This window comes from Dama dama, chromosome 24 (assembly GCF_033118175.1).
Source record: "Dama dama isolate Ldn47 chromosome 24, ASM3311817v1, whole genome shotgun sequence".
NCBI lineage: Eukaryota > Metazoa > Chordata > Mammalia > Artiodactyla > Cervidae > Dama > Dama dama.
Window position 1 is genome coordinate 52,580,068 of NC_083704.1, and position 26,235 is coordinate 52,606,302.

A 26,235-nucleotide genomic window follows, 5' to 3' on the forward strand; every position below is an offset into this window, starting at 1 on the left:
GTGCGTCACCAAGGCCCTGTTCAACGCCCAGTTCGGGAGCATCTTCCGCACCTTCCACAACCCTACCTACTTCTCCCGGCGCCTCGTGCGCTTCTCCGACCTCTACATGGCCTCCCTCAGCTGCCTGCTCAACTACCGCGTGGACTTCACCTTCTACCCGCGCCGCACGCCCCTGCAGCACGAGGCGCCGCTCTGGATGGACCAGCTCTGCACGGGCTGCATGAAGACGCCCTTCCTGGGGGACATGGCGCACATCCGCTGAGAGTACCTTTATTGTCTGGATCAGGCCCAGCCCCACCTGTCCCGCCCTCTCCGGGCAATAAAAGCCGTCTCCCTCGTGCCTCTGCGTCACTTCACCTCGAGGATCCTCTGTGTGTCGGGGAAGTCCTCCTCCAGGAGCGAGTCCTGAGGGGAGGATCGTCGGTTAGTGTCTGGGCCGAGACTGGGTCCCCTTCCCAACACCCCCAGCCTCACACTCACATTGAAGGGCTCACAGAAGGCCTCCTGGCTACCAAAGACCGGGTTAGGGACGGAGACCAGAGTGGGGCTGGTCCCTTCCTGCCACGGGGAGAAGTCATCAGCAGCGTCATCTTCTGCCTAGAAAAGCAGGTGAGTCCTGAGACCTCAGCAGCCTTGCTGGCCCAGACCCCACACCTCCCTCAGCCCCCAGCCCAGCTACCTGGAAGGCAGAGAAGCCAAAGCCTGTGGACCGGCTTCGGGCACGGAGGTAGAGGGCTCCGGCCACCAGGCCGAGGACGGCTCCAGCAGCCACCACGGCCCCCACGCCCGCTGCCACAGGCGGGGCCTCCGGGGCCACCACTGCCCGCTGCAAACAAGAGCATCAGGGACCTGGCCGGAGTGGTCCCCTGACCCCTCCCTGCTCTGCCTGTCCACGCTCAACTCACAGACTGCGGGGGCGCCAGCAGGGGGCTGGCCAGCGTGTGGATGATGCCGTTGAAGGCCAGGATGTCCCACACGATGACGCGGCTGACCACAACTGCCCCTGGGACCTGTAAGGAGACCGGAGTCAGGCCCAGTGATAATCAGTGAGGGCTGGGCCAGCAGGGCAGGGGCCACCTCCAGACTTGCCTCAGGGGCCCGAGAACCGTTGCCAGGGCCCAGGTCACTGATGACGAGGCTGAGGCCCGAGTGGGCGGGAAGCAGGGCACCCTGGCTCACGTTGGTGCTCAGGAAGGTGGTGTTGGAGGCGTGCAGCTCCAGGTCTGGACCACTCAGTGTCTGCGGGCACAGCACAGCTGTTGTCGTGGACCAACCACAGAAAGCAGAACCAGGCCCTGCCCTCCCCACACTCCATGTTACCATGTTGTCGACAAAACCTTCGTTGACAGGGACGAAGAGTGTCTTGTAGGTGTGTTCGTCATCCAGGAAGTCCAGAAACTCAAGACCCCTCGGGGTGGCATTGGCATAACCCAGTAGCATCTGGAGATGGTGGGACACAGGGTTGTGGGTGGGTTCCCTCCATAAGGATCCCCGCCGCACCACGCCCCTGGCCCCTGGGTACCCCATAGAAGGTGGAGAAGTTGGCAGTGGTGGCCAGTACATCCAGCAGCTTCCCATTGCACACGCTGGTCCCATCACCCACGAAGCCATCGCGGCATCGGCAGGCCACGTCTGCAGGGAAGGCAGCGCAGCGAGTGAGTGGGTCAGCAGGGAGAGGCAGAGCAGTGAGCGGGCTTGGGGGGCGGCCGAACCTTGCATGCGGAAGCAGTAGGCGTCCCAGCGCTCCGAGCGGTTCTCCCGGGCGCCCAGGCTGACCACGCCCACCTGGCCATCCCCACAGTCTGCCGCAGGGAAGACGACAGGGTGGGCAGCCGAGCCGTTGGCCAGCCAGCCCACAAGGCAGAGGTGGAGGCCCAGCTGTAACAGGACAAGCAGAGGCTGAGACCCAAGGCCCAACTGAAAAGGGCCCCCACAGGCTTGGCTCCAGACTCCCAGGCCCCACATACCTGCTGGGCAGCAGAGAGCTGAAGGAGAGAGGCAAGGACAGCTCCCTGGGCCCCACAAGCCACCTCGGCCTCTGAGAAGTTCAGGCCGTAAGGGCCACTGGGGGCCTGGAGGTGGAAGACACCAGCTCGCTTCTCTGCAGAGGGGAGGGATGCGTGGTCAGTGGGCCACCGCTCAGTGGGCCACCGCCGGGTCAAGCGGGGGTGTGGGGAAGGGGCGGGGAAGCACACCCTGGAAGTGCAGGTCGGTGCACACGGCATCCGCGTGACAGGGAGGTGGCCGGTCCAGGCAGCGGTCCACGGGCGGCTCGGGTTCCAGCAGACACTGCAGTCCATCGCCCACGTAGCCGGCATGGCACACACAGCGCCGTGCGTTCTGGGGCAGGAGAGCAGGTGGGCACCCTTCAGGGCCTGGGGCAGGCAAAATTGGCTCCCCCACCTCCGCCCGGTGGCTTGGCGCCCTCTGCTCACCGGCCCAGTGTTCAGGCAGTCGGCGTGCTCGCTGCAGCCCCCGCGGTGGCCATCCTCACAGGGGTTGCGGGCTCGGCAGCTCCAGCCGTCGCCCTCGTAGTCTGACCAGCAGATGCAGGTGACCGCTGTGCCCTCCTGGCTGCAGTTGGCATGCTCGCTGCAGCCGCCACGCCCATCCTGGCACAGGTCCACCACTGGAGGCGGCGGGGAGGACGGGGTTGGACCGGGTGAGGGGAGGGGAGGGGAGGGGAGGGGAGGGGGCCCTCCACCCCTGCACCCCTGCTCACCTGTGCATGTGCGGCCGTCCCCTTCATAGCCCAGGCTGCACTCACAGCTGTTGCCAGCGCGGCACACGGCCTGGGGTGCGCAGGGCGGAGCACACACAGGCTGCAGCTCTGTCCCCCAGGGCCCACCCCACACATCCAGGTTAGTGGCTGCCCTCCTGGACTCCCTTCCATCCGAGTGTGCACTTGGGGCACGCACTGGTGTGTGCAGGGTGGGCATAAGCACAGGGCCCACTCACCCAGCTGCACCTCACAGCGTGGCCCCGTCCAGCCCTCCTCACAGAAGCAGGAGCCGGAGCCCCCCAGGCCCTCATCACAGCGGCCGTGGGAGGTACAGTTGCAGGCTGGGGGGAGGGACAGGAAGGATGGTGTTGGCACACAGGCCGAGGCGGTCAGGGGGCCGGGCCGGGCTGGGCCGGGCAGCACAGCCTACCTTGGCACAGGGGCCCGAAGGCTCCCGGGGCACAGAGCTCACAGGCCGTGCCGGCGAAGCGCGCATGGCACCTACACTCCCCGCTGCCGCTCATGCCGTCCATGCACGTGCCGCGGTGGTTACAGGGGCTGCTGGCGCCACCAGGGCAGGCTCGGGGAGGGGGTGAGGAGGGAGGTGAGGTCGGGCCTCGTCAGGAGCCCCGCACATGCACCCCTAGCCTGGACACACTCCATCCTCCACCCAGTGGCAGCGGAGGCTCCAGCACAAGCAGCCCCCGTGCCCTGGAGGACACCCGGACCCCTAGCACAGTCCACCAGGACCCTACCACCTACCCAGCCACCTCCGCTCAGAACACTCTCCTGCGGGTCCACTCACCCCCAGCCTGACCACCCCAGCCCCTTTCTGAGACTTAGCGGCCAGAGCTGTGCCCCCGGCCGTCTTGGGGGCTGCGAGAGCCGGTCAGCGGAGTCTGCAGCCTCGGGACACTCACCTCGGCACTCGCTGCCATAGTGCCCAGGGCAGCAGCTGGGCTTCCAGGTGGTGGTGACACAGTTGCGGTAGCAGCCTCTGCCCAGGCCTTGGGGCTGACCCCAGTGGCTGGGCCGGGTCCACACACTGCGCAGGGCCAAGGAGTGCAGCGGAGGGGACGTCCAGAACTTGGAGAAGTAGCGCCAGCATGCCTCGGGGCTGCCCTGGGCCAAGAGGGATCGGGCTGCAAACCTGCACTTGTTGGGCCCTCCCGGGCCCCACCACCTAGCGCCCAGCCCCTTACCTGCTCCTGTGAGCCCGGAGGGCAGGGGGGTTCTAGCCCACAAATGCTACAAACTTTCTGTGAGGAAAGGAAGGCAACATGGCAAGTCGAGAGGGTGGACAGGACAGTGCCAGTGACCTTGACACCCCCCTCCGCCTCTGGCCTGTGGCCTCCCTCACCAGCCACAGCGGTCGGGTCTCAAAGCGGTCACAGCGGGCACCAAGGCCAGGCGGCTCCAGCAGCTGGTCAATGCCGTAGGCCAGGCCCCCCTCAAAGGGCAGGTGTCGCTGCACAATTCGGGCGTCGTCCTCTCCCACCGTGAGCGCGCCCTGCCGGGGAGCGGTGTGGAGTAGGCGGGGGGTGTCAGGTGCACTGCAGCCCCCACCGTCCGGGCCACTGCCTCCTGCCGCCCCCATTCAAGCTTCCTCCCCAGACTCACCGGCCGTGCGCGGCTGCAGGAGAAGGAGATGGGGGTCCCGTGCATGGTGCGCAGGGAGCCCAGGTTGGGCAGGTCAGACGCCAAGGCCTGAACACATGGAGCCACAGTTGGAGCTGGGTGGGCAGCCTGAGTGGCAGGCAGTAGGGACCACACCCTGGGGGTGCACCCACCTCGACGTTGCGGATCACGTGGCCCCGCAGAATGGCTGCCAGCTTGTCACGGTGGTCCTTATGGTAGAGCCAGGCCTGGCGATCGGGAGGCAGGGCTTGTAGGGCGGAGTCTGTGGGCCACAGCATGGTGAGTGGCCTGTGGAAGGGATCTTGAAGCAGGGGCAGGAGGCCAGCCATCTGGTGAGAGAGGAGGTGTGGCGGTCACAGCCCCAGCCGGGGCCAGTGGGCCGATGGAGGGGCCCGCACTGCAGGGGCTCCCGGGACCCGGTGACCTCCCCACCAGCCACACTCCTCTGCAGCCATCCCAGGCCGACATACATGCGTGCAGTCAGGTGTGCGGGCACATATCAGCGCACACACCGACAGTCACCCACGTGTACACACGGGCACGCACTGCAAAGCTCACACACGGGGGCGGTACCGTCACGAGGCCGCTGAAGATCTTGTAACCGAAGGTCTCTGCGGCAGCAGTGAAGTTTCTCTGGGGACAGGGGCTCAATGAGCAGCGAGGTCGGGAGGGGAGGGAGGGTCCCAGGCCCGCACCCAGGTCCTACCCGTGGAGCTGGGGCAGCGTCAGCTTCCCAGTGCAGCACTTCAGGCGGCAGCAGGACACGGTCGATGAAATGCAGGACACCGTTCACAGCCTCCTGGTCGCTGCTCACCACACGCGCGAAGTCATTGATGTAGATGCTGCCCTGGGGGTGGAAGGAAGCCAAGTGGTGGGGGGCCTGGTTGGGCAAGTCTTGGGGGAGGAAGTGGGCAGGATCAAGGCAGAGAGCGGGTTTCGCCTCCTGCCCGGGGAAACAGCTATTGGATTTGGCTGGTGGGAGCCCCACGGACACTGGGCCAAACTCAGAAGCCCAGGACTAGCCCCTGGCTGGTAGGAGGTAGCACCCAGGGCTGGAATCACCCTGTCAGGAAAGCCGCCCTGGGAAGGTGAGAGGGTTTTGAAGGCGCGGGCGCAGGCGAGGACGCTGAGCGCGGTGGAGACCTGGGTCGGTGGCCAGCCCGTGTCGGGGTGGGCGGAGCGGGGCCTACCTCCCTCTCGCTGAAGCGCAGCGGATGCCCCGAGAGTGCAGTGGCGTAGCCCTCCTCCAGCAGCTCCTGGCTCCGCAGCTGCCGGCAGCCGACGACATGGTAGCGGAATACAAGCTGGCGGTTGGCGCGGATCCGGGCCAGCTCATCCTGGAGCGGGAGCCACGTGGGTACAAGGGCGCCCTCACTCCTGCCTCTGTGCCCAGGCAGTACCCACAGCCCAGCAGGGCCACCCCTCCCCAGCCTTGCTCCAAGGGCTGAGTTACCTGTGACATGTTGGTCATTAGATCTGCATGCGGCACAAAGACTGTGAAAGGCCCGTCCCCCTTGAGGTCCTTGTATTCCTGAGGGGAGAGGGTAACAGCTTGACAGGAAGAAAGTCAACTTGGGACCAACTCGAGGCATCTACTGATTTTTCAGGAAAGACCTGGACTCAGAAACCAAACCAGCCAGCTTCTGACCAAATGAGACTATCAAGGGGACCTGCAGGTCAGAGCGACCCAGGCTAGACCAAGGATGTGCAGGCCAGCTGGTCACTCACCAGGAGATGGAGGCTGAAGAAGGAGGCGTGCTTGTCCCGAAGCAGCTCCTGAGGCAGGGAAGGCAAGGGTCAGCTCAGAGTTCGGTCCGCCTGCAGTCAGGGCTGGTGCTTGTTCCAGCACCAGGAGCCCAAGGGCTGGCCGAGGCAGAGATGATGAAAGGAAAGCCAGGGCAGTCTGCTCTGGGATCAGAATGGGTTTCATGGACCGTAACTGGGTCAGGCCCAGGTGGAGTCAGGTGTCAGGAGCAACAGCCAATACCATGGCTTAGGCCCATGGGGGGCACTGCCAGGGTTGGGTCGGGGTCCCCCCGGGCATCATTACCAGGCTGATGCGGGCTCGGCATGTGAAGCCATCCCCCACGGTGCGGACTGCGTCGCAGGTGCACGTCCTCTGGCCATCCCCCGTGCTTTTGCACATGGCGTAGGGGCTGCAGCCTCCGTTGTTCTGCGGTGGGGACAGGAGAGAGGCAGCAGCGACTCCCAGGACTCCTCGGCCAGCCCTGGGGTAGGGGCCGCGAGCTTCCCTGTCCAAGCCCCAGAGCCCCGTTTCCTCCTAATCAGGCCTGACCTTGTGGCGAAGGTGGCCCTCCCTTCAGAGGCCCTCAGGACCCCGCTGGGGCTCCGGAAGGCTAGTCACCCCTCCCCAGCCCCTCCCTCTTTGACGCTGGGGGTGCCCTGGGGGCCTGACCTGGGAGCAGGGGTCCAGGAGCACACAGGCCCGGATGCCGTCCCCACTGTAACCTTCGCGGCAGCTGCAGGAGACCTGTCACAGATCCCAGTCAGAGGAGAGGGGCTGCCGGATGGAGGCGCGCCCCTCCGAAGGCCTGTTCTGAGGAGCGCCGCACCCTCAGGGGGGCGGCCCAGCCCCAGTGTGCGGTTCCCCCAGTTGTCTCACCTGCTGGGGGCCTGTGGAGATACAGTCGGCATGCATGTGGCAGCTCCCATGGTGGATGAGGCAGCTGTTGGCTTCTGGGGGAAGAGGCGCTGGGATGAGGGGTGGCCCCTCTGTCCATCCGTCCATCCATCCGGGTGCTCGCCCCCTACTCTCAGCACCCACGCTCCCGTGTGCCCCCCAGCCCGTCCTGGTCTGACTGAAGCCAGACCCCACCCCCAGCCGGCATCGGGCCTGGTGGGGCCCCCCAGCCTCACCCTGGCACAGCTCCCCGTCGCCCGTGTAGCCGTCCAGGCAGGTGCACGTCCGCTGACCAGGCGCCACGGTCGTGCAGTTGGCGTGGGGGGAGCAGCCGCCGTGGTCATGCGCACACGGGTCCACCGCTAGGGGCAGATGGGCCCAGAGAGCTGTGAGCAGGGTGGGGGGGGCGTGGGACAGCAGGGACCAGGAGGAGAAAGGGGAAGGCCAGGGCGAGGGGTGAGACCCCAGAGGGGACAGAGACTGGATCTAAAGGGCGCAGAAAGGGCTCTGGGGCAGTGGAGTGGCTGGACCTGAACAGGAGACGCCGTCGCCCGAGTACCCTGCGGCGCAGACGCAGGCAGGGGCTGCACCCGAGTCCTGCACGCAGCTGGGGGGACAGCAACAGCTCAGGCGGGCCTGTCGGCCCCCCGCCCCGGCCCCAGCACCCCCGCCCACTGGCCCCAGGGCTGAGCTCACTCACTTGGCATTGGGATCACACTTCTGCAGGCACTGAGGGCCACTGATTTCTGGGGGGATAGGAGGATGATGGTTCTGACCACGTGGACCCCGGAACCGCCTCCCCAGGACTCGCCCCTCTCCCCGGGGGGCCGCTCCTCACTCTGGTTGCAGCGGAGGCCCTGCCAACCCACGTTGCAGACGCAGCTTCCGTCCCCGCGGAGGCCCTCCTGGCACAGCCCGTGTTCACAGTCGCACACTGGGAGCAGGACGGGGGGTGGGGGGTGACAGGCGTCAGCTGGTGCCCTGCCCCGGGGCCTCCATGCCCGCTGCCCCTGGCGGCATCCCCACCTCTCCTGCCCGCCCCCCGGGTTCACCTCCGGTGCAGTTGGGCCCGTAGCGGCCCAGCTCGCACATCTCACAGGCCGTTCCGTGGAAGCCCTCGCGGCAACGGCACTCCCCGCTGCCCAGGAGCCGGTCCTGGCACTGCCCGTGGCCCGAGCACACGCCGCCCAGACCCCCCGGGCACGGCTCGCACAGGGTGCCGAAGAAGCCAGGGCAGCAGTCGGGCACCTGCGGGGGGCGTGAGGACGTCAGGGGGTGGGAAACCGTGGGGGACGGCAGGGCCGGGCATCTTGGGGCCACGGAGAAACGGAGCCTGCCGTCTACAAGCCTCCGCAGCAGAACTGAAAGAAGGGCCAGGCCAGACCCCACGGTGTGGGGCGCAGCTTGCCCCACTGCTGCCCCCAGGGCTTGGCTGGTGCAGTCAGCTCCAGGCTGAGCCCCTTCCCCAGCTCCGCACCCCCAGTCCCTGGAGACACGGCCTCAGGGACACACACCAGCCCCTCCAACCTCAGCCCTCTCTCCCATCCCCTTCCTCGGCGGCACCGTGGCTTCCCGGCTTCATCTCTGTCCCAGACCCCGCCGCTGCCCATGAAGCCTAATCTGGCCTCCTGCCCTGGCCCCCTCCCACCACCTCCTCTCTGGTCAAAGCTGGGGGGTGAGGTGGGGGGCCTGTTTCAGGGCAAACCTGGATCTTCTTGGCACATGTGTACGAACAGCCCCGGGAGAAGGAGTAGCCAGACCGGTAGACACAACTCTTCCTGGGGGTGTCCTGGAAACGGGGACAGGCAGAAGGCTCAGCCAGTGGTCAGGGACGGGCAAGGTGGTGGATGGGGAGACAGACAGACTACAGCGATCAGCGCGTGAGACAGGTGAGCAGGACAGACAGCACAAGGGTCAAAGAAGGACCAGGACGGACCCCAGGAAGACAGCGCGGGTGAGACCCGGGTGCGGGCCGCAGGGGCAAGGCTTCAGGCCGCCAGTCTGGGTGAGGCCTCCTCTGGGCAGACCTGACCCAGGCCTCCGGGCCTCCAGGGGAGTCGAGTGGCCCACACTGTCCAGGAGCCCACGCCCGGGTGAGCAGAGCTGGGCCAGGGAGCCTGGACACCTTGGGCGCGTGAGAGCCGCTGAAGCGGGGACGGAATGAGCTGGGCCCCTTCTTACCTCCAGCTGGTAGCCCTGAGTGCAGCGGAATTTCCGGCTACAGTTCACACATTTCTCCTGAGGAGAAAGAGGGCAGAGGATTAGGCGGTCCTGAGGCGGGGGCTCCAAAGCCAGCTGGCTAGCAGCTCTCCCACCCTCCCCCGGTGCCCCTCCCTCCGGCCGGTGCCTCCAGCTCTTCACTGCCCCCTGCTGCCTGGCCTCTTACCCGCAGGGCCTCTGCGTGGCTGTGCAGGCAGCGGCTTGAGCCCACCGTCAAGACCCCCGACAGGCCGAAGAGCGAGCGGCCAGGGGCCTGCAGCACAGGGCCTTCCAGCGGCACATGGTTCACCTCGGGCTGGGGTGGGGGGCAGAGGCTGAGCCCCTCTCCCCAGCCCCTCCCCACCCTCACCTCAGGGGCTGCAGGCCAGGGAGGCACCCCAGACCTGGCGTAACCCCATGGACTGGGGAGGCCATCCCTGGACCACAGGCTGGAGGTGCCCCGGTGGGGGAACCCCAAAGGAAAGGGGTGCTCGGGGCAGGGTGCCCAGGGCAGGGTCTCCTTTGCCCGCCCCCCGCCCAGTGCCAACCTGGCCACTGTGGTTATAGAAGACAAGCCAATGGGCGGGCCCCAGCAGGGAGGTGCGGTGACCCCCCTTGCCCAGGGCCTCCGTGGAGAGCGCCTCGCCCAGGATCACGTGGTGTCGCACGACGTCCGCGTCCTGGAGCAAGGAGGAGAAGCTCAGGGGCCATGGGATGGCAGGCTGGCCCGCCCCTGGTGGCCCCGGTCCCGGTGATCTCACCAGGCTGCTGCTGTTGGCCTGGGCCTCCAGAGAGCGGTTGGTTGGCACGAAGATGGTGTAGGCGGTGGCAGCCTCAATCTGGGGAACTAGCCTGTGGCGCTAGGGGCAGGGGGCAGGTGTCAGGGGTGGCCCGCTTGCCCTCAGTCCTCACCCTGGGAGCCAGCAGCCTGGACACAGCCAGGGGGAGGGCGCCCCTGACCAGACGCCCCCCTCCGCCCGCCCTTACCTGCAGCAGCTCCCGGAAGAGGTGGAAGGCGGGCACGGAGTCCAGCTGCTGCAGCAATCCCTGCCCCGCCGGCACAGCCCCTCGTGGAGGCAGTAAGACCTGGCATGGAGCACGGGGGCCGCTCAGCACGTCCCTGCCCCCCGGCCTGACTAGAAGCTTCCCGGTGCGCACACCCCCCTCCAGCCATACCTGGCTGAGGACATGTAGGACACCATTGGTGGCAAGGAGGTCAGCCACAACCACACTGGCGTTTTGCACCCAGATCCTCTGGAAGGTAGAAGGGAAGAGCTCATGCAGACACTTAAAAGAGTGGGGGTAGCACCAACAGAGGCTGCTGGCCGCAAGGCACCCAACCACCTGGACACCCTCAGACTCAGGACCTACCCCATGGGCACACAGACCCTCGCTGGGGCCCAGGCATGTGGGGACAGGTGTGCACATGCAGACCATGATGGACAGACAACCCTCAGCCGGGCAGTCACTCCGGCCCGAAGACGCTGCCCAGCAGTGAATGTGTCCTGAGCACAGCGTCTGTGCTCGGCCCTGGCCGGGTGAGGGGACCCTGGGCTGGGAAGCCTGCAGCCACCACTCGAATCGCCCCCATGCCCGTAGGGCCCCTTCTGCCCAAAGCTCACCACGTACCCCACTGACGTTGTGAATCTCCCAGCGCACGGCGGGGTTCAGGGTGGATACATTCTGCCCGTGCAGCCGAGCCAGCTCATCCTCGGACAGGGCGCCCTGGAGAAAATGGGCCCTGGAAGGACACGTTTTAGGGGGGCCATGGAACCAGGCTAGTGTAACCTACACACTTCACCCCAAAGGGTGAACACATGCCAAGTTGAGGATCTCTGGGGAGGGGCAGGGTCTTGCACAAGAGCCCCCTCCCAGAGCCCAGCCCTGGCAGCCCACCTGACCAGCTGCGGCAGCATCCTTGGCTGAAGCCAGAAGGCCTGGTCCTTAGTGCTCAGCCGACGGATGGCAGACTCTGAGGGCACCAGGGCTGTGACTCGGCTGTCAGCAGGAAGAGTGATGCCGGCCCCCTGTGCACGCGGTGTGTGGGGTACAGGAGTCATGGAGGCAGCCACCACTCTGAGATCGCAGTCCCCGGCCTCCGGGCCTGCCCTCCACCCCCAGCTGTTACGTGTCCTGGATGCGAGTCCCCAGCCCGGGCATTCCGCCCGATCCTACCTTGATCCACTGGTAGAAGACGGAGAAGTGGGCGTTTGCCTCCAGCTCCTGAAGGGAGAGAAAAAGCTGAAGTCACCTGTCTAGGGTCAGACTTGAGCCCCTTCCCGGGGACCCTGAGCACTGCCCCACAGCCCTCCCCAACCCTGAGTACATGAGAGGACTCCTGTTGGACAGCAGGGAACCACTCACCTTGAGGATGTCTCCGTAGCAACTGAAGCCATCACCCCCATAGCCAGGGGGGCATGTGCAGAGCCGCTGGCCTCCCCCCACTGCCCGGCAGGTGGCCTGGGGTGGAAGGGCAGAGACACGGCCTCCATTTAGCACCCGTTTGGCGAGCAGGATAGCATCCCCCCCTCCATCTCTCCACTCACCCTGGCCCATCCTCTTGTCTGTCTGCCTACCCACCCCTACCACAGGTCTCTCCCCCGACCCAGTCTGTGTTCAAGCAGCTCCTTTGCTGGGCCTGGCCCTGCCCCCCAGGACCAGTGAGCATTTGACATGGGTCACCCTAACCCACCACAGCAGACGGGGAAGCTGGGAGGCCCTGGACCCTCAGGAGAGGCCGGAGCTGAGAGCAGGAAGAGCTAGCCAGGCCAAAGGTATGGGGCGGGGAGGCAGGACGGGCAGTGGGGATGGAGTCTGGGCAGGGGTGCAGCCTTCATGAGGAGGCATCAAAGCTCTGTCTTATGGGCAAGCAGGTGACAGGGTTCAGATTTGGGGTTCAGAAGGATCCCAATCCTGACCGGAGACGGGGACACTGCTGGGGCCAACCTCCCCCACGTCCGATGCCTCCCCTGGACACGGAGACCTCTCAGGGTCCCCCTCACCAGATCATGGCAGCCGCCGTTGCCCGCCCGGCAGGGGTCAATGGGACTGCACACGTAGCCGTCTCCCGCGAAGCCCAGCTTGCAGGTGCACCAGCTCTGGAGACGGAGAGGTTGGGGGCAGGGGGCCTCATCTCACCAGAAGCATGAAACCCTTTCCTCCCCAACTGCTCAGCCCACGATGGGCGCGCTCCGCTTGGGAGGCCCATTTAGACCCCTGAGGAGCTTTTCCTAGCCCTACCCTCGGAGGGCCATGTTCCAGTGCAGAGACTGAGGCCCTGAAGGGAGACTGGCTCTCAGGAAGAATCCCAGGAAGTGATACCGTCGGGAAGGGCCTCCCATGGAGCCTGGGGCCTGGCCAGGCTGCTGAGGTCTGCAGCATGTGGTGAGTGGGCAAGTCCTGCCTAGGCCAGCCAAGAGATGGTGGCTGGGATCCCACCTGCTACCCCATCACTCTGCTTGGCTGCCCCAATCCTCCCCGCTAAATGCCGGTGTCCCTGGGCTGGTCCACACTGCAGGGGAGCCACTAGTGAAACTCCCTGCATCTCAGCTGCCCCTCTCTGCATGTTGGGGGCACCTCCACTTGCGTACTCCATCCTCAGCTCTGAACTTGAAAGCTCCCGATGGAGTTCACATCCAGCTCTCAGGTCACCTGAGTGCCTCTGCTAAGGCCCCATGGCTGTGGTCCAGGAGCAGAGGGAGCCCCATGGGTCCCTGCACCAGACCAGGCCACCCAGAGGCTGACCTTGACACAGCCAGGCCTGGCCTCCCAACTTGCATGTTCGATTCTTCAACACCAGCCAGTCCTCAGGCTCACCAGGCCAGACAGGCCTCACAGGGAAGGTTTCAGGTTCTGAAATCCTATGACTGGAGTCTGAGACTCCCAAGTCCCAGAGCTGGATGTGCATGAGTCTAAAGATTTCAGGATGTCACTCTCCTTGGGGCAGGGGTCTCTTCTAGCTTTTGCTCAGGACTGAATCCCTACATCTAGAACAGTGACTCGCATGTGACAGGTGGCTGGTGATCTGTGGGAAACCAGCAAGCGAGTGGATGAGCTACTTGTCATAAGACAACAGCCCCAGCGGCCAGCTAGAGCAGAGATCTCGTGGATTCTTGGTTATGAGAGTCCTCACCCCTGAGAGGCAGGAGTCACAGCCTTCTGGTCTGGAAACAATGCTGCCCTAGACTGGCACTGGAACGTATCTTCCTCTCAAACTATCGTGACCTTCATGCTGGCTCGTAGCACCTACCTGTCCGCTGCTTTCAGATTGTACAACTCAACATTTCAGAACTGGATTCTCATTTGTGCCTGAGGTTTGAGACCCTGAGCTTGAATTCTTAGAGTGGATGTTGCTAAAGGCAGATGAGCTAGGGGGAGAGTCCCCCAATCCCCACCCCACCCTGCTCTATTGAGGCCTGCCAAGCTCACCTGCCCGGGTCCCACATAGCTGCAGATGGCGTCAGCATGGCAGCCGCCTCGCGAGGCCAGCTCACACTCGTCGATGGCCACGCAGACACGACCATCCCCACTCCAGCCTTTGTGGCATGTGCAGTGGTGGGTGCCCTGGGCCCCAGGGACACACTCAGCCTGTGAGAGCCGTGGATGAAGGACTCAGGGCGGCAGGGTGGCAGGTTGGGGACGAGGGAGTCCCGCCTCTAGCCCACGGGTCAGGTCTCCAGGGCAGGGGCCAGGCTCACGTTCTCCGAGCACCCGCCGCGGTCCGGGCGGGAGCAGGGGTTGCTGGGTGTGCAGGAGAAGCCGTCACCCTCAAAGCCATCCAGACAGAGACACCTGGGGGTGGGTGGACGAAGTGCCTCCGGTGAGCCTCAGGGAGCTCTGAGCAAACTGACAAACACAGTCACGGCGGGTGGGGGGCAGAGAGGGAGCCCATGTCCTCACCTGGCGACACCACCCTGGTTAACACAGCGGGCGTGTGGGTGGCACTGCTGGGCCTGCTCCCTGGACCCGCAGCTCACCGTGGACTCGTTGCAGAAGCGGCCGCTGAAGCCTGGGGCACAAGTGCCATGCTGGCACACCCCCCCACTGCCCGGACGGTTGTCACATAGACCGTGGACACAACCGCAGTCTGCAAGAGCAGATGGAGCAGGGAAACTGAGGCAGAGGTATGGCTGGCTGGGAGCCAGGATGCAGCTGGGCAACGCCGGGACTGGAGCAGCCAGAAGAGGTCTGACTGCAGCGTCGCAGAGTCAAGTCATCCCAGACTCAAAGGGAGAGAGGAAGAAACAAGAGCAGAACAATTCATTGCTTGCAGTCACCCTATTCTAGCTGCCCTGCTCCCAACACCATCAGAAAGTTCTTCTGTGTGTCTGACCTAAACCCTGCACGCTTTAGATTGAACTGTGGTTGTCTTTCTGGCATGGATCAGACAGACATCTGCTTGTGTTTCCAAAACCTTCTCCGTGACCTGAGGTTGTATTTCATGTCTTGGGAGTCCCCAGACCCCCTTGCAAGCAGACCCTTTATCTCCCTGGCAGGGGGCCTTGGCCAGGACCACCCACCTTCCTGGCACTGGTCTCCATGCTTGTTTGGGTTGGAGCAGATGTGGCAGGCGATGCCCTTGTAGTCTGGGAAGCAGAGGCAGGCTCCACTGCCCTGGACCCCATCGCTGCACTGGGGGTGGGCAGGAGGAAAGAACAGTCACTGGGAGGCGATTATCCACACCCTCTCCCCCAACACCCCTTCTCCCCAGGAGCAGGGAGCGTTAGGAGGCTAACTTTGCGCTCCTGCTCCCTGCAGAAGACCTCCTGCTGGAAGAGACCTTGAATCACAGATGCTGCCAAAAAAACCAGCCCCCTAAAAGGCACCTGGCCCTGGAAGGTTGATGGGTGACTTCTGCTCACCCTAGGCACCCCATCCCCACCCCCCACCCCTCATGCCAGGGCAGGAGGGGACTCACATTGCCTTTGCCATAGCAGGGGTTGGAAAAGCCCCCAGGACACTGTAGACAGTCGGGCCCAAAAAATCCTTTGCAGCAGCCAGGTTTCTGTAAGAGAACACATCTGAGGGTCCACTGGGAGCCACGCTGACCCCCCGGTCAGCTGGCTTCTGCTCCCTGGTCCTGTGTCTGGAACAGAGGGTGGGCGAGGCCCCTCTGGGACACCTTTTCCACCATTAGGATGCAGAACAACTCTCTGAGGATGGCAGCCCACCCAGCCATCCTGGGGGGCTCCCGAGGAGAACCCAGTGCCCCAGGTCACCAGGGAGCGAGCATCCCATGCCCAGGCTCACCTGGATGGTCTGGTTGCAGTAGTGGGCGCAGCCCTTCTTCAGGACGTTGAGCCCAGTAGGGTCGTGGATGTAGACACACTCCTCAGGAGAGATGTCCTGGGTGGGCGGGGCCAGGCTGGTCAGCAGACGGGTCCTGGGCCGGCCCCCTCACCAGGCAGCCCTGGTCAGAGGACCTCACCCCCACCCCTGGGCCAGGCACTTCCACTGTCAGCGGGGCTATGCCTCCAGGGCCAGCCGAGTCTCCCAGCCGAGCTTCCCCACCCTGACCCAGGGCAGAAACCTCGCTGGGCAGTCAGGAGTCAGCCCCCAAGGACTGGCCCAGGGGATGCTCACCAGCTTCACGCTGTTGGGAGGGCACGTGCTGGTGTTCAGGGCTTGGCAGTCCACACAGGAGCCCTGGGCAGGGCAGGGGGAGGAGGGGAGAAGGGTTAGTCATGGTTTATTTATTTAGCAAACCCTCAGACGGTGGCACTGAGCCCAGGCCTGAGATAGGAGAAGAGCCAGCACAGGAGGGGACGGGGGAGTGGGGAGGGGGCATTCCAGGCAGAGGGAAGAGGGCGAAGGCCTCGTGGTGAGAGAGCTCGTGTGAGAGCAGCCGAGGCCTGGGCGGGGAGGCTGGGAACAGGGTGGAGAGGCGTGAGTGAAGGCCAAGGGTTCGTCAGGAGGACTGCTGAGGGCTGGGCGTGGGGCATCCAGGCCAAACTGTGGGGCCTATGCCCAAGCCCCAGAGCCACCCACTCTCTAGAGGACTAGAAAGAGGCACCTCTCCTCCCTGAAAGATGACCCTCACGCAAACGGCACTCACCGCCACGACCGCATGCTGCTCCTCATTGCAGAGCTTGGGCAGGATGGGCAGGATGGTTGGGGGCAGCAGGATGCCCTCCAGCATGTGGATCACGCCGTTGGCAGCCAGCACGTCCACTCTCCGCAGGGGGACCCCCTCAGGTCCCAGCAGGATGCGCCCCTGTGGCAGAGCCCAGAGTGCATCCTCGGCCTGGCCCCCACCTCTGCACTCCACGCGCTGTTGAGGCCCACCCTGCCGGCCACCTCTTCACCCCTTCCCTGGTGACATCTCCTGCCCTGGCAGAACTGCTCCAGCCTCCACACCCTGATCCATGAGGTTTCTGCCACACAGAGCTCCCCCCTCCCCCGAGTTTGCTGGGACCCAGGAGAGGGATTTGGGTTGTGCCTGCTCCCACATAACCCCCACCAGGGCCTGCCTGGGCTCGCAGCACAACAGCAGGTCTGAAAGAGGCTTGACACTGGCTGGTCATAACCAGCCCCTCCACTGGTCCATCCCTGTGGAGCTCACCTCCTCTGAGATATTCACAGCCAGGATCTGGTTTGCCATGGTGAGCACCCGACCCTTGGCGATGAGCTTTTCAATGGTCAGCTGGGGTGGAGGAGAGGATGGCCTTAGGCCGGGCACTGGCCACACTTTGGAGCCATGCCCAGTCCTGCCCAGGTGACTTGCAGCTACCACCTTGGTCCCCAGGCTCTTCCCTGTGCTGCAGAGTCCATATGGCAGTGGGGAGGAGAAGGGGCCCCGGGGGAAGACCGGACTCTGCAGACACATCCTCTGAGGGCCCAGAGGCAGGTGTCAGCTGGCCACCCTCCCAGAGGACCTCTCACCTGGCCATGGTTGTAGACGTGGTACCTCACAAGTTCCTGCAGTTTGGAGAGACCCTGGCAGGAGAGAGGAGTCTTGGCTGCTCAAGGCTCTGGGCCCTATATCCCCAGCCCCGTCTCTATGATGAGCTTACCGCCGTGAAGAGGTAGACCAGGCGGCCATCCCGCAAGCCATCCACTGCCTCATTGCTGGGAGCAAAGACTGTGAAGGGCCCAGGCCCATCGAGGAAGGAGGGCAGCCCGCAGTTCTGTAGTGGTGAGAAAGAGGCTTGGGGGCTCTGTGGCCAGCTCTTACCTCTAGGTCCTGCCTGGGCCCTGTGGCGCTCAGCCTGCAGGGGACGCCCACCAGAAGTAAGTGGGAGACACTGGCAATGTCTTCACGCTACCACAGAGCCTCAGAATGCGGATGGGCAGGTTCTGGGATGGGGGTGTGGGCCAAGGCCTGTCCTACTCCGGAAACCCAGAGCACTGTGGAGCTACATTCTGGGCAGTGAGGGGTCCTGACCCAGAAGATCAGATGGGCTGGGATTTTTCCCCCAGACTCACCTCCAGGATGGTTTCAAACCGGCTGAACACCTCATTGGAGGCAAGGATCTGGCCAATGGTCCTCTGTAAGAAGGCGCGAGCGTGAGGGCCCAGAGGGGAAGGAGCTCTGCTCCAGCCTTGCCCAGAACTGCCCCGGGACCTTCTCTGAACTCAGTGAGGGTCAGAGGTCATCCAGTGGCACAGGGCTGGGGGACTCTAGCTCACCTTGGGGTCCTCAGGGAGCTCTGGTGGGGGCTGAAACCTCAAGGCAGTGACGACGTGGAAGAGGCCGTTGGCCGCTGGGTAGTTGGCCTTGTGGATGGTGAATGTCTGCTGCGGCAGGTCTTGGTATTTGTAGGTATATTTCTGATGAGACATGAGATCTTTGACTCAGACTCCAAACACCCACCCCTTGTCCTAAGGCTCTGTCTGCCTCCACGCCTTCTCCTGGGCTGTATTCCCCACCTGTGACTCCTCTGGTCCCCAGGACGAGGCCCCTGCTTACCCTGAAGCGGCTGAAACTAACAGTGATCTCCTGCCCGGCCAGCGTCCACCACCGGCGTGGAGCCTGGCTCCCCGCCTCCTCAAGCATGTGCTGGCCGGCGATGATGTGCTGTCTGCACAGCTGCTGGGCGACGGATGCCTGTGGGCACAGGGGTGGGGGTGCCGAGTGGGCCCAGGGCGGGCGGTCCTCTTTGTGCCACTCCACCCAAGCAATGTGGGGACAGGGGGCCTCCCAGGGCTAGGGTCCCAGAGCGCGCGGGCGGTGGGGACGCTCTGCAGGCCCTGCAGCCTGGGGCGGGTCCAGGGAGGAGGCGGGGGCTCACGTTCATGGTCCTGGAGGAGACGAGCGGTGCCAGCACAGTGAACGGGCCCGACGTGCTGAGGATCTCCCGGCAGCCCTGGTCTGGGGGCAGGAGGGGCCGTGTCAGAATGGGTCTGGGAGGCCCGCAGGCATCAGTCCTGGGTCTTGGAGAGTTGTGGAGGGTGTGGGGTGGAGATGTTGGGGTAGGTCTCGGGTAAATGAGGACATCAGCATCTGGGGGGCTAGCTCCCACCTCCATCATGCACCCCAGGCATGCTCTGCTTCTACAGCTCTTGGGCAGAGAAACAAGGCATCTCCAGAGAGTCCACCAAGGCTGCTGGGTGTGAGGGGCGGGGTCTCAGGCAGGTGGCAGGGTCACACACCCAGCATGGCAAAGCTGACTCTCAGCCGCAGTAGCATGCTCGTCTGGCTCGCCTTCTGCACCTCGTGGAGCAGGTGTCCGTAGCAGGCGCGCCCGTCCCCCACCTCGCCCTCCTTGCACACGCAGCTGGGGACGTGGGCAGAAATAGAAACCAGTCAGGTTGGGGGGGCATGACCAGGCTCCCCCTCCCAACCCTCACCCACCATCCGCACAAGCCCCGAGGTTCACACGGGCACACACTTGCCCCGGCCCAGAGGCCCTCTCCCTGTCCCTGGGGCCCAGCCCGAGGCCCCCGTGCTCACCTGGTCTTTCCATCAGGGGTCACCTGGCAGGTGGCGGAGCGGTCACAGGAGAAGGCGGAGCAGTAGGCGAAGCAGCCCGCGGAGCTGTCGTGGGCAATGCTGACCAGGCCTGGCTTACATGAGCAGGAGGCCTGGCCCACCCGGCCGGGAAGGGTGGGGGTGACACCATGTCCATGAGAACCCAGAGAGTTCCGCTGGGCCCCCACTGCTACCCTCCCAGAAGCGGGCTGCCATCCTCCTCCCGTTTTATAAATGGGGCAGCTGAGGCTCCTAGGAGAGCTGTGACGGACCCACAGCCAGAGTGAGTGGGGGGAGCGCTGGGGGCCGCCAGCTCACCTGGCCTGGCTTCCTGTACAGACACAAGGTGGAGTTGCTGGGGCAGCCGCCGTTGTTGGTGACGCACGGGTCCTGGGGCAGACACACCGTCCCATCCCCATGGTAGTTCTCAGGGCAGCGACACTGGGCCTGCCCCCTGGGGCCCACAGAGCACTGGGCAAGTGGGGAGCATGGTGACGCCTGGCAGGGGTCAGAGGCTGTGGGGGCACAGAGAGAGCCCACGTGAGCCAGGCCCCCAGGATCCCCGCCCTCTACAGCCTCTAACCAGGATGGCCAAGAGACGGTGAGCAGGCTGATCCACACCTGGGGGACGGGCCCTATTTCCCTCTGTTAGGGAAAGCTCTCCCTCCTTGAAAATGGCCAGATTGCTGCTTTAAAAGGATGCTCGCCCTGAGCTGGGGCCCTGGCCTCCTCTAGACCCCTGACTTACCCCGGCACTCACCACCCTGCTGGGTGTAGCCAGGCAGGCAGCTACAGCTGGGGGCCTCTTCAGAGCAATGGGAGTTCCGGGGACAGTTCAGGGCCAGGCACTTGAGCATCTCTGAGTGGAGAAAGGAGAGGATTTATTGCAGCAGCTCCAGGTTCCAGGCTGAGGAGGAACACTGGAGCGAAGAGGCTCTGCCCACTCTGCTATGTGACCCTGGCCAGGGCACCCTCTCTAGGCCTGTGGGTGGTGAAGGTTTCAGATGAGACCTCCCCCAGCCAGCTGTGTGTCTCTCACACTTAGAAGGAAGTGGGGCTGCAGGCGGAGGTCCCATCCTGCTCTGGCCAGTGAGGAGTGCTAGCCCAGCAGCTGCTCACCGCGGTCACAGTGGGGTCCAGTGTATCCAGCGAAGCACAGGCAGCTTCCATCCCCGCGCGGCCCGTGGCTGCACACGCCGAATACACAGCTGCACACTGGGAGGGACACACAGGGAAGGTGGGATCCCAGCCCCACCCGGCAGGCACATGGGGATGAAAGTCCCTGCCCTCTGCATCTCCAGAACTCAGCGCCCGCAGGCACAACCTCCAGATGACAGAGGTGTGGGGCAGGACCGCAGGGGAGGTGGGAGCCCAGCGCAGGCACCTGGCCTCGTGTGGGGGCTCAGGGAAGGCTGTCAGGAGCAGGCCTCCAAGAACAGCACGTGCAAGGGCTAGAGATGTGATCAAGCAAAGCTCATGTCCCCAGAGGAGATGTGTGAGGCTGGATGGCTGGGAGGGAGTCTGACAGTGGTTGGTTGGAGGGACTGGGTCCACACTGGCCCCCAAGTGGACACTGGCCCTGCCCTCCTGCTGGGCCAGCGCTCACCTGACTGGCAATCAGGCCCAAACCGGTTGGGGTCCCGACACTCCTGGCAGGCTGAGCCACCGAAGTTCTCCTGGTGGAGAGATGCACCAAGTTAGCACAGCCCCTCACGCCTGCCCCGCCCCCCTCACCCAGCGCCACCAGGCCCTCACCTGGCACACGCAGGTCCCGTTCCCATCTATGCCATCCAGGCAGGTCCCGTGGCCGCTGCATGGGGTCTCGGCACCGCCAGGGCACTCTGTGAACCCCCCACCGCAGAACTCAGGTCTGCCCCGAGGACCCCTGGTTCGCCCAAGCCCAGCAGCTCTGGGCAGCCCCAGACGTGGTCCCTCCCCTGGGGGCAGCCAGAGTCAGGTGGCCAAGCTGTGCATTAAATGAGCCAGATGAAGGGGCATGCTGGCAGGCGGGGGCATGAGGAGCAGGGCTGGGACCCCCCACCTCCGTACCATAGCACTGGGACCCCCAGTAGCCAGGGCAGCAGGCCTTCTGCACCACGTCCTTCCAGCACTCCAGGCTGCAGCCGCTCATGGACAACAGAGAGTCCCCTAGCTGGACCTCGTATCTGGGGACCAAGGATGGGCAGGGTGACAGGAGGACCGCCCCCTGCAGCCCCCAGCCCAGCCTCCCTGGGTTCCGCAGCTCTTATTACTCCCCCATCCCTTCCCTCCTGGCCCCGAGCTGAGCACAGGGCCTGGTCCACTGCGGACGCTCAGTAAATAGTACTTGGCCCACCTCTTTCTCCTTTCTCCCTTCCTACCTCTGTCCCACTGGAGGGGCCAAGAGACAGGTAGATGAGTGAATCCCTGCCCTCACTCCCCAGGCCTGCCAGGCCCTCCTGGTCCCCTGCCACCCCACAGGACACCCCTGGAAGCAAGCAACGGTGGGGACACACACCGGCAGTCCTGTGAGATCTTCTCCGGAAAGGCCCGAATCCAACCCAAGGGACACACTCGCTTCTTGATGGCGGGGCACGGGGTGCAGGGTATGTGAGTGACGAACTTGGTCTTCACATCGCAGCGTTTGGACTGGACCTGGGCCGGGGCAGGGTTTGGAATGAGGGGCCTGGACGCTGCACACAGCCAGGACTCGTGATCACAGCGAGGCCTAGCACCCCTCTCTCTAGGCGCTGACTCCCCATCTGGTCATCGAGGAGGCCCTGAGTCTGGGGGGACTCTGCCTGTCACAGGCTGTCCTCTGACACAGTGCGTCCCTACGTCCACAGCCGCGCACCTCTGCCTGGGAGCCCAGAGGCACGCACAGAAGCCCGAGTCTCTGCCTTCTGACATAAAGGGCATCTGCCATTTTTGTTCCATTCTGGGTGATTCAGAGGAGGGCACTGAACTCTGGGCAAGTGGCCCTCGCCCGGAGCCGCTCAGGGACTTGAACCTAGACTCCCAACCTAGTTCTCATCCTCACCTTTCATTTAAACATAAACACAAAGTGACACAGACACTGCTGGGGAGGGGGACACGGCCACACCATCCCACCCCCAGGCAGGACGAGAGCTTCAGCCACACGCGTGGGGCTGGCCGCCCAGCTGGCCCTCTACTCAGCACATCCCGAGCTCTATGCTGACTGACCCCTCTGCCAGCCAAGGGCCCTGCTTGCTCCCTCAGGTCAGAGGCCCAGCAGCCAGCACCATGCCTGCAATTGACCCACATGAGCAGGCATGTGGGAGGGAGTCTGAGTTTGGGCCAAGCGGCCCCAAGCCCTGGTCCAGGCCTAACCCATGACCCCACATGCCAGCTGGGACCCAGGGGGCCACTGCCCATCACTAGGCGGGCAGTGTTGGCAGTGAGGGAGCTGAGAGGACCCATGTGGCGTCCCGCAGAGGCGGCAGTTGAGCTGGGACCTGCAGGATGCATGAAAACTGGTCAGAGGCAGTGCTCCTGGCAGAGGGGACAGGAGAGGCAAAAGCCAGGAAGTGGGAAGCAAACGGCTGCGTGTGATGAGGCAGAGACAGGCAGAGGGGCTGGGGCCAGGCCAGCGAGGGGAGGTAGAGTCCGGAGGAGCGCCAGGACTCACTTGTGTTTTCAATGGGTCCTCTGACTGCTGCGTGGAGAACAGAGCAGGGGACAGGGGAAGAGAGTCATCCAAGTGCCAAGAAAGCCCGAAGTCCCACCTTCTGGCCTCACAGCTCCAAGTCCACCACCACTGGGGCTACCATTATGGCAACAACGTTCCAACCTTCTCTAGCACTGACCTGGAGTGACATTCCCGGCTGCTGCCGGGGGAGAAGAGACCCCAGGGAGGAGAATTTTGATGAGGAGAGGTTTCAGGGACTTGAGGCCTGGCCTGGAGAAGCTGAGACGTTCCCATCTAAAAAATGCTGAACAGACTCCAAAGGGAGCGAACCCAGAATATCTCTTTCCTAGAACACATCACAGATGTGTGGCTCTCCAAGAGAGAGAAAAGGAGAAATAGTGCCTGAACCCTTTTCTGGTGAACATGAAGGGCCCGGAGGCTCTTCCCCACTGCTGCGATTTGGCCTTTTCCGCTCCCTCTGTGGTCTGCGAAGAGGGAAGTTGCTGTGGGGGGCCTCAGGCTGGCTGTAGGCTGGATGCTGTGGTCTCATTCCCCATCCTGACGCTCGGGCTTTGCTGACCCAGGGAGCAACTAGGAAGTTGGGCAACTCCCAGCCAGGCAGCTGCTGGCTCAGGGCAAAGGCTTGGCATGCAGCTGGTTCCCCTTAGGACCCCCTGGCCAGCCAGACACAGCTGCCAGCGCCATCACCAGGGGCCTGGGGACCAGCGAGAGGGCACCGTCCTTACTCCTGGACAGAAGGGGGTTCCATTAAGTGGGGCACGAGTTGCCAGCATGGGAGGAAACTGGAACCTGTGCCCTGTTGGTGGAGTGGATACACATTCACGAGATGTTGCATCTGTAAATCGGTGATGGATGGATGGATAAACCAGTGACCAAATCACACCTCTCTGGGACCTCATGGGAGGTGGACACTCAGGCCCCCTCTGCCTGGCGGCCTACAACCTCACCACTGATCCCACTGGGTGGAGTGCAGCTGGATCCCAGCCGAGTGCTGAATCAGATTCCCTTCTTCCCGAGGGCATCTCAGGACCCGTCTGAGCCGGGCGGGCACTGCCCCCCTGCCTGTCCTAATCCAGAACTGATTCTGCAACGTCTGCTTCCCACAGAGACACTGCTGGGGAAGTTAAGGAGACACGAGGTGTTGAGCTTGTTGAGAGAAGATGAAAGAAATTCCCCCAAGCTGGGGTCTAGGGCCCAAAACCCAAACTCCCTCGAGACCAAGGGATCCACCAAACTCCTTGCTGTATAGATCAATGTCCCTCTCCCCTCAAACCCCAGCTGAAGACTGCAGGCTTCACTTGTAGCAGCATGCGCCCAGCAGAAAGGGGTACTGGGTGAGACTTGGGTAGGCAGGTGCTAAGCCCCCTCCTCCAGGAAGCCTTCCCTGACTCTACTGCCTGAACCTCTGTGTGTCAGAGTCCTACTCCTCACTAACTGTGTGACCCAGAAGTCATCCCATCCCCTCAGAGCCTTGGCTTCCTAATGTTCACAGTGAGTCTCCTGCTACGCAAGGTGCCGAAAGTGCTGAGAGGCCAGCGTTGACACATTCCTGACAAGAACCCCAGAGCCCACTTCCCTTGCCCAGGCTGGCTGAGCCCCAGCCCCAAAAGGCAGATTTACAGGTGGTCTGTGACGAGAAAGGGCTTCCCAGATGGTGCTAGTGGTAAAGAACCCCCCTGCCAATGCAGAAAACTAAGAGACACGGGTTTAATCCCTGGGTCGGGAAGATCCCCTCGAGAAGGAAATGGCAACCCACTCCAGTATTCTTGCCTGGAGAATCCCACGGACAGAGGAGCCTGGTGGGTTACGGTCCACGGGGTCGCAAAGAGTCAGACACAACTAAAGCGACTTAGCACGCAGCACACACGTGACAAGGAAAAACTCCCAGCCTGAATATCCCTCCAAAGACCCCTGTCACAAGAATGTGAGGTGGCCTTTCAAATCCCCTTGCACTGTACACGTGAGGAAACTGAGGCAGGGAGGGAGCAGGAACCACTTGCAGGGCTCAGCATGGCCGGAAAGCCTCGGCTCTTCCACCATCACCCTAACTTTTTCAGCCTCAGATCTGCCCATCCCCAACCCTGACGGGGCCCTGAAGCTGGGGAGGCCCCTCTCCCCACCCCTCCTCTGAGGGACCACAAGAGAATGAGTGAGCCCCATGGTGGCATGGGACCTGGGTCCCCACCTGGTCCTGCCTGGCAGTGGGACCTGGGCAAGACCTCAGTCTGCCTGTCAGTGATTCGAGGGCTGTCACCATGCCGAGGGCAGGGGGCTCTTACAGAAACTCCGGTCAGGATAACGTCCCCACAATGGGGCCTGGGCGGATCTGCAGACAGGCAGTCCGAAGGGGGCTTGTGCATGTGAACCTGACAGCCGTACCCTCGGACCCCGTCGGCTCCTTCCTTGTGGCCGGATCGGGATTTGCAGAGCGTGACTCCGGAGCAGGACTAACCTGTCTCTATAATCCCTGGGCCTTGGCTGCCTCAGGCAGAGAGCAGGGCCCACTGCTCGGGGACTGGGAAGATTCGAAGGCATGACATCCCTGCGCCCAGGGCTGTGTACGTGGCGAACAGCCGCTCTTGATTGGTGGCTGCTGTTTGCCCAAGAGGACTGGGTATGAAAAGAACTCACTGTGCCCCTGGGCACTCTCAGGGCAGAACACAGGCACACACACGTGCACACACACCCAGCACGCCTACGCACGGCCCACGTGAGCCTCTGTCAGCTCTGCGAGGTTCGGGGTGATCACATCTCCCACCCCCAAGCCAGAGCCACAGAGAAACCGGGCCTCATTCCAGGCAGGGGGATGGGCCTGGCTCCGTACCCCCAACCCTCAGGCTGGGGAGCCCTAGGGGAGCTGCTCACACCACCTAGCTGCCTAGCCAGAGACAGGAGGGAAGGCTGACCTTCCCTGCCACCCCAAAGCAGCGAAAACACAGACCTCAGCCTGGGGAAGTGGGCACAAGAGCCCAGCCCTCCGTCCGGCTCAGAGAAGGTCGGACAAGAAGCAGCTGCCGTGTGTTGCCAGCCCTGGGCCTGCTCCATGAGCACACCCTCCTTGCTCCCACCATGGCCAGGAGAGCCTGGATATCATGCCCCCCGGTGATGAGCTCATACTCACCTTCTGCCCCCCAACGAAGCTGAGGCCTGCCAGGCAGAGAGCCAGGAAGCAGAGCAGGAGGCGGCCATGGGGCCCTGCCATGGCCGGTGGCGGCTGGCGGGCACGTTGTCCGGGACAGAATCAGGGCAGCGGCGTGGGGAACGAGCTCAGGAGGCAGGCACTTCGCGAGCAGGCAGGACGGGGCGGGCAGGCGCTTTAAAAGCAGCCGGGAGGCCCCGCCAGCTCCCCCCAACAGGAACCCGCCAGGATTTCCTCCTGCATATCAGCAGCCTGCAGGCGGAAGGGAAGGTGCTGGCCACTGACCCCTACATGGATGCCTGGGCCCTGCTTGGGGCTTCCTGGCCTGGGACCCTCC

General features: G+C 63.9%; 2 protein-coding genes across 4 annotated transcripts in view; one reads left to right on the forward strand and one right to left on the reverse strand.

The window, feature by feature from the left end:
- The window catches only part of NT5DC2 (5'-nucleotidase domain containing 2), a 54,579-nt gene extending 54,239 nt beyond the window's left edge, over window positions 1-340 (forward strand). The window contains exon 13 of the mRNA XM_061128428.1: window positions 1-340. Coding sequence (XP_060984411.1) covers window positions 1-262 — 262 coding nt within the window. The 3' untranslated portion in view covers window positions 263-340.
- STAB1 (stabilin 1) lies at window positions 255-26,094 on the reverse strand. Of its 3 annotated transcripts, none has more exons than XM_061128426.1 (69): window positions 25,881-26,065; window positions 21,608-21,744; window positions 21,160-21,275; window positions 20,866-20,951; window positions 20,717-20,786; window positions 20,230-20,325; window positions 19,859-19,969; window positions 19,429-19,625; window positions 19,093-19,223; window positions 18,792-18,916; window positions 18,431-18,510; window positions 18,109-18,246; window positions 17,829-17,969; window positions 17,625-17,687; window positions 17,213-17,326; window positions 17,082-17,135; window positions 16,762-16,842; window positions 16,255-16,413; window positions 15,783-15,845; window positions 15,450-15,545; window positions 15,118-15,204; window positions 14,720-14,831; window positions 14,100-14,286; window positions 13,898-13,991; window positions 13,629-13,787; window positions 12,203-12,298; window positions 11,565-11,660; window positions 11,376-11,423; window positions 11,097-11,227; window positions 10,830-10,941; window positions 10,377-10,454; window positions 10,188-10,286; window positions 9,962-10,060; window positions 9,749-9,880; window positions 9,388-9,516; window positions 9,183-9,239; window positions 8,707-8,790; window positions 8,054-8,249; window positions 7,840-7,935; window positions 7,702-7,747; window positions 7,532-7,608; window positions 7,238-7,363; window positions 6,984-7,057; window positions 6,777-6,851; window positions 6,411-6,533; window positions 6,089-6,136; window positions 5,814-5,891; window positions 5,551-5,697; window positions 5,067-5,207; window positions 4,934-4,993; window positions 4,513-4,689; window positions 4,343-4,429; window positions 4,083-4,232; window positions 3,925-3,981; window positions 3,643-3,844; window positions 3,153-3,302; window positions 2,959-3,063; window positions 2,723-2,830; window positions 2,436-2,629; window positions 2,196-2,340; window positions 1,968-2,101; window positions 1,713-1,878; window positions 1,523-1,632; window positions 1,321-1,440; window positions 1,090-1,239; window positions 906-1,010; window positions 680-826; window positions 481-597; window positions 255-405 (listed from the first exon to the last, which is right to left on the reverse strand). In XM_061128426.1, exons 1-69 carry the CDS (start codon window positions 25,959-25,961, stop codon window positions 349-351), a joined length of 7,707 nt encoding a protein of 2,568 aa, XP_060984409.1. In that variant the 5' UTR covers window positions 25,962-26,065; the 3' UTR covers window positions 255-348. The 3 variants fall into 3 exon arrangements, with proteins under 3 accessions (XP_060984409.1, XP_060984408.1, XP_060984410.1); XM_061128425.1 differs by having other exon boundaries at window positions 4,907-4,993; XM_061128427.1 differs by lacking the exons at window positions 255-405; window positions 481-597; window positions 680-826; ... (5 more) ...; window positions 1,968-2,101; window positions 2,196-2,340 and having other exon boundaries at window positions 2,493-2,629; window positions 2,723-2,792; window positions 4,907-4,993; window positions 25,881-26,094.
- Between the last annotated feature and the right edge of the window lie 141 nt (window positions 26,095-26,235).